The sequence below is a fragment of the Pygoscelis adeliae genome, unplaced genomic scaffold, assembly GCF_000699105.1.
Source record: "Pygoscelis adeliae isolate BGI_AS28 unplaced genomic scaffold, ASM69910v1 Scaffold482, whole genome shotgun sequence".
Classification (NCBI taxonomy): domain Eukaryota; kingdom Metazoa; phylum Chordata; class Aves; order Sphenisciformes; family Spheniscidae; genus Pygoscelis; species Pygoscelis adeliae.
Window position 1 is genome coordinate 380,998 of NW_008824192.1, and position 5,626 is coordinate 386,623.

The 5,626-nt window shown below is 53.5% G+C and overlaps 1 protein-coding gene across 1 annotated transcript in view; it reads right to left on the minus strand.

The window, feature by feature from the left end:
- LOC103925954 (apoptosis facilitator Bcl-2-like protein 14) overlaps positions 1-5,017 on the minus strand; it is a 7,480-nt gene extending 2,463 nt beyond the window's left edge. Inside the window, exons 1-4 of the mRNA XM_009334762.1 lie at positions 4,300-5,017; positions 3,445-3,582; positions 3,005-3,066; positions 2,460-2,723 (exon numbers count right to left, since the gene is read on the minus strand). Of these exons, the coding sequence (XP_009333037.1) occupies positions 2,460-2,723; positions 3,005-3,066; positions 3,445-3,582; positions 4,300-5,017 (1,182 nt within the window). The remainder of the gene's footprint in view (positions 1-2,459; positions 2,724-3,004; positions 3,067-3,444; positions 3,583-4,299) is intronic.
- Between the last annotated feature and the right edge of the window lie 609 nt (positions 5,018-5,626).

Sequence of the window (5,626 nt, forward strand, 5' to 3'; positions counted from 1 at the left end):
GCCAGCCGTGGCTGCTCCCATCCTCATCCCACCGCGCCGGGCTGGAGCGGCATCCCTGCTTTGGGTTGGGTTATTTGGGACCAGGAGCCCGTTGTGCAAAGGGCTGTGCAGGTTTTGCTCCTTGTTTCCCCGGCACCGCTGCCCCGATGGGTGGGGAAAGGTCCAGCGACCACAGAAGGAGGATATTTGGTTCAGCCGTGATATTGGGAAAAGCGCAGGAGAAGGAAATGGGAGAGGTGAGTTGTTTTTCTCACTGGTGTTTTGCCTGGCAGGCATGTCCCATGTGCAAAGGGAAGATGATGTCCTCCGGGAAGTCAGTGAGGAGACAAAACCCTTTTCTGCTCCATGCAAATCCCAACCCACAACTGGCACCGCATGAGGTCAGATGCAAAACAGATAGGGGCGTCGCGTGATCCTCCCGCCGGGTCCCCACCATGTCCCCAACACCAGCTCACCCTGCCCTGGTCACGGCCCCAGCACAGTGCCCCAGGTTCCGGGCAGGGGACGGGAACGTCCTGACGGTTTGCAAACAGGCAAGAGCAGTTTCGGTTTCTCCTGCAGTAAAAGTCTCCCAGCTTGGTTCCTGGCCAAAAGGAAACACAATGCTGGCGCTGTGCTTGTTGCTGGCATCGCTGGGCAGGACCCAGGAGTGGGATTTGATGTTTTTCACAGTCCTAATTACCCTGGGCTAAATTAGACAGAGCCCCTGCAAAGTATCCCCCCTCCTTGGGGCTTTTCAGCAGCCGGTGATTCAACCCTCTGCAGCTCTATCAAACGTTTCCTTAAAGGCTCCGCAAACAGGGGGATGTTGATCTGCGCGGGGAACGGCTGCTTCCTTCTTACGAGGAATGTGCTTCCTCGTTTTGTTTTACTTAGGGTTTTTACAAGGACTGAGAAGATCGTGTCCTCCAGGAGAGGAGGGTGAGAGAGCGGTGCTGGGCAGATGCGGGACTGTCACCCCATGCACGGCACTGACCCCGACCCGCAGGTTTGTTTGCCACCACCATCACCTTCAACCCACTACATCATCCCACCTCTTGCACACTGCAAGCCCCAAAATTTTGTCCCCTTCACCCCAGGCTGGGTCCAACCCTGGCAAGGGAGATGCTCCTGCCCATGGCATCGCGCTGAGCGCTGGCCATGCTCCCCAGCCCCAAGCTGCTTTAATCCATGACCCTACTTAGGGGTCTGGGCAAAGATTAGCTAGGAACATTCCCAGCAATTAGCATTTAATTGCTTTGACATTTCACATCTTCTTAAACCTCGTAGGTGAGACCCCAGCACCCGTAAATCCCCTCGGTCCTTGAGGGAGTGAAAGCGAGGGCAGCTCCTGTACCACTCGAAAACAAGCTTTACCCAGGTCTTGGTGTCGGATCAAGCTGCTTTGGCTAATAAATCTCCTTCTGCTGGAAAGGGAATGGCTATATATAGTAAAAAATAACAGGACCGCACCGTGTATCTGCTGTAAGACTCCCTTTGTGCCACTTTGCATCTGGCTTGAAAGGAGCAGCCCACAACAGCTGTAGCAAAGCAAACATTATTCCATGTATAACATCCGTACACATCACCCATTAGACAAGCCTGGCTGTCATTTAGGGACCAATTTATTTGAGTTTTAGGGTTTTTTTCCTGAACTGGACGCTTGGCTGACAGCAGAAGCTACAAAAATTATGTTGTACATTCACAGATACGTGTAAAAAGTGGGTAAATAAATACACATACACAAACACAAACAAACCATGAGGTTCAACACAGGCACTTCATGAGAGCTAAAATGCAAATACAGGGTGAAATTTGGGTTTTGTTTGATTTACAGACTCTTTGCCACCAGCCAGGTGGGTTTCAAGCATTTCATGCTGCTGTGGCTATTGCTGTGGTTTTCCTTCGAAGATTTTAAATCCACGGCTCAGAAAAATCACCCCACATCCAGGTCACCAACAGGGACTGTCAGCCCCCATCAGTAAATCTGCATCCTTGGGTTCCCAGGAACCACAGGCCCTTCGGAGCAGCCGATGTCAGTCCGGGCTCTCGCAGTTGTCTGTGCTGAACTTTTCTCTGTCCTGCTGAGACAGAAGAAAACATCCGTGAGGTCCCTTTCCAAAGTGAGCTGGTGCTATTGGTCTTCTAGATGGCTTGAGGAGGAAATTCTCCCCGAGGAAAGCTGCAGTTACACCAGGTTGCAGCAATGCCGTGCACTACAGGGCATCTCCTGGCTGCGGAGATGCAGCGGGCAGGGAGCAAAGCAAGTCCTGCTCCTTGTGCGTGCATGGGCCATGCTCATGTTGGAGAAAGGCAAAGGCAGCCCAGACAGCACAGGGCAAGATCCAGCACCCAGTCACCTCCCCAGTAGAAGCCAGCATGACTGCTACCCACCCAGGTCTATCGATCACCCTAAAATTACACCACTTGCCCTAACTTGCTGCTGGAAGCTCAGCCCCGGACTCGGTCCTCCTCCCTACCTGGAGAATTTTGCTGTAGGACAAGGGTGCAAACGAATCTTCCAGGTAGCGGGTGCCGAAGCCCATGATCCTGTTCACTGCCTGGTTGCAAATGCCCGCCACCTTGGCGGTGAGGTGCACTGCGAAGGCAAACTGGATCTCTTGGGGGTTGACATCGGGTCTGCTGGACGTCATTTCTTTGCGGACGTAGGCATCGGCCAAGTTCTTGAAGGAGCTGTAGGACATGTCTCTGAAGAACATCCGTAGCCGTGCGTCTTCCTTCACCTGGTTAAGAAGCAAGTGAATACATGTTATGAGCAAATAACTCGGTGTGTCATCCTTGCGTTGATGCCTTCACTCCGTGCTAGGATTGCAGTTGAGGGAGGACAGACAGACAGACAGCCACGATCACACCCAGTTGGGGAATTAAAACATGCCATTTCCTTGATTTTACTGAGCATTTCCCTGCACCAGGGAAATCGATGGTGTTGCTGTATTTTGCAGCAGTACAGAGTTTGGCCCAAATTCCCTTGACCCCATCCAGCTGACCACAGCTCTCCTCTCACCTGCCTGTCCAGCTCATCTCCTGCATTCTGGAGCAGGGCGACAATTCTCCTGATGGCTTCATCTGCAGAGAGAGATCCCACATTATCTCCAGCCCTTTCTCCAAGCCTCACACCCAGATGCTCTGTTTAGTCCCCAGGAAAAATTCCCTGAGCAATGTTTATCCACCTCTATCCCTCCAAAACCCATTTCAGCTTGTTGCCAAGTGCTTTGTTATCCTCAGTCAGCAAAAACACCCTTTGAATTTCTCTCTCCCCAAATCAAGCCCTGATGCTGAAAATCTCCCCCAAAGTCTTCATATGACCGTTCGGGTCACGTAAGCCCCTGGGTCAGGATTGAAGCAGGGTCTGAGTCCCGTGCAGGCTCTGCATGGGGACAAATCTCGTGCACGTATCTTTTCTGTACATGCCAGCGATGAAGCGCTTGCAAGGGCAACACTCACCGACCATATCGGCACCGGCCGGCCATGGTGGCTCCTCACATCCACGTGTTCTGCTCCCCTGGCTCTCATTGCCGTGCACGATCAGCCCGATCTCATCCGAGACTCGTGCGTAGTAACCGTCGGGCTGTTCCACGTCTGCTGGAAGAAAAACACATATTCAGAAGTGAGGATTATTTTTTTTTTTGGCCATTGATTGAAAGGGAAAAGCGGTTGCAGCGGTGAGTCATGCCCACCCTGGATTAGTGCATACCTCGGGTGAACAATGGGGCTGTGTTCTCTGAACCGTAGCCCAGCGGCTGCAACTTGCCCCAAATCCACCGAAGCTATGCAGAAATCCCCTCACTGGCTTTTTGGCAGGGGAAGGGCTGGGGCAGGGACGGAGGTGTCTGGGGCACCTGGCCAGGGGAAGGGGCTGGGGCAGGGATGCTGTGCTGGCTCCCCGCACCCTTCCCCGCAGCAAATTGAAAGCAGCTTAACGTTGGCCCTAGAGTGGCTTTAATCTCGGGTCTCGAATGCAGGTTTAAACTAAACCACCGTGTCCCTTGTTTGCCAGAGGGAGAAAACCTGTGCTTGGATGGTTACTGCCAAGCAGCTGGCTTGGGGTAACTTGCTGCGCTCACAAGTTGGAGCAATGACGTGTGCTCAAAGCGCGGGCAGATCGACCCTTTCCTGGGGCAGCACGTTGAGACTGGAGCTCCCAAAACCTATCCCAAACGCCAGAAAGCACTGGGAGGGTGATGCTTAGGTTAGGAAACCAGTACTAAACACTATAGCTTTCCCAAAAGAAGCCCAACGGAGGTCCTGTTGGCAGTAGGGTTGGTTTAGGGTCAGGGTTAGGGGTGGGGGGGTTCCCACCTGGCGTGGCCGGTGCCTGGACGTGCCGCAGGGGAAGGCAACTGGGTCGCTTGGCCCTCGCCCCGGCTGCCATCTCTCCCCGCTCCTCCTCCGCGTGCTTCTTGAAGGAGAAAACCCTCTTGAGGCTGGGTCTCTTCTTCAGGGCTCTGCCCAGCGGCGGGGACGTGCTCGAGTCCCCTTCGGGTCTTTTAGCCCCTTCTGGTTTGGAGCTGTGAGGAGCTTTGGCATCTTTCTCCTTTGCTTTTTGCCCTGCATTTTCTTTCTGGTCCTCAGGGCTCTTCTTGAAGAGGAAATTTAAGAAGCTTTTGAACCAGGTGCGTTGGCTTTTGCCCTGGGAAGAGTTTTTTGTGCTTTTCCTCTTGGACTTTGGCTCCTCTTTAGGGACCTCCCCGGGAGCTGTGCTGTCATCATCCAGAGCCTCATCCAGGTCTGGTGCTTTGGGTCCCTCCTCCTGGTCCTTCTTGGGGCTGAGTTTGGCACACGAATACTTAGAGAAGTCGCTTTTTGACCGTTGCAGCCCGCCTGCCTTCCTCCCTCGCCCTCTGGCTCTCTCCTGAAGCATTTTTTTGGCCACCAGCGAGTTTTCGCAGCAGCTCAGCGAGCGCCTGACGTAGATCTCCAGCACCTTCTTGGCCCCTTGCCTGTCCAGCGAGAGGATCTTGCCCGACGGCTGCCTCCCCGCGTCCCACCGAGGCTTCTCCGCAGCCAGAGCCTGCATGTTGCTGTGGAGGAAAACAACATTTTCAGCCTGATCTCTGCTTTCCCCAGGACGCTGTGCAGTCAGGTTGGGCATGATGGAAATCACCCCCATTTTGGCACCCGAGGGTGCTTTGGGGGTCCAAGACTATGTTCCCAGTAAATGATCAACCCCTTTTACAGTTGTTATCTGAGTGCTCCGTACATAGACTGCACACACAGGGTTTTATGATGGGCTGTAAACATCGCTGATAAAGGAAGCGAAACTGCGGGGAGCAGGGATACGAGCTGGGCACGTCTGAGAGGGGGAGCCTGGTTATCATCCAGGGGGCTTGATCCAGCAAGGGTATCATCCAGATACCGTGGTGCCATATCTTCCTATTGCAACGTATTCCCATACTACAGTGAAAAACTACACGCCAGCAGCACCTCTCCCCCAGTGAATCACACAACCCAAATTTTTTAGTATCTCCCCTTAAAGTATTGGCCGTTAAAGAAAAAAACCCCACTCCTCAGCAAGGCCGGGTGCTTCCAGCCCTTGGAGAGGCCAAGGGCAACGTGGGCTCTTGCAAATATCCTCAGTCACTGCCAATATTGGCTGAGCACCTTGCGATAACGCAGCCCCTCCATG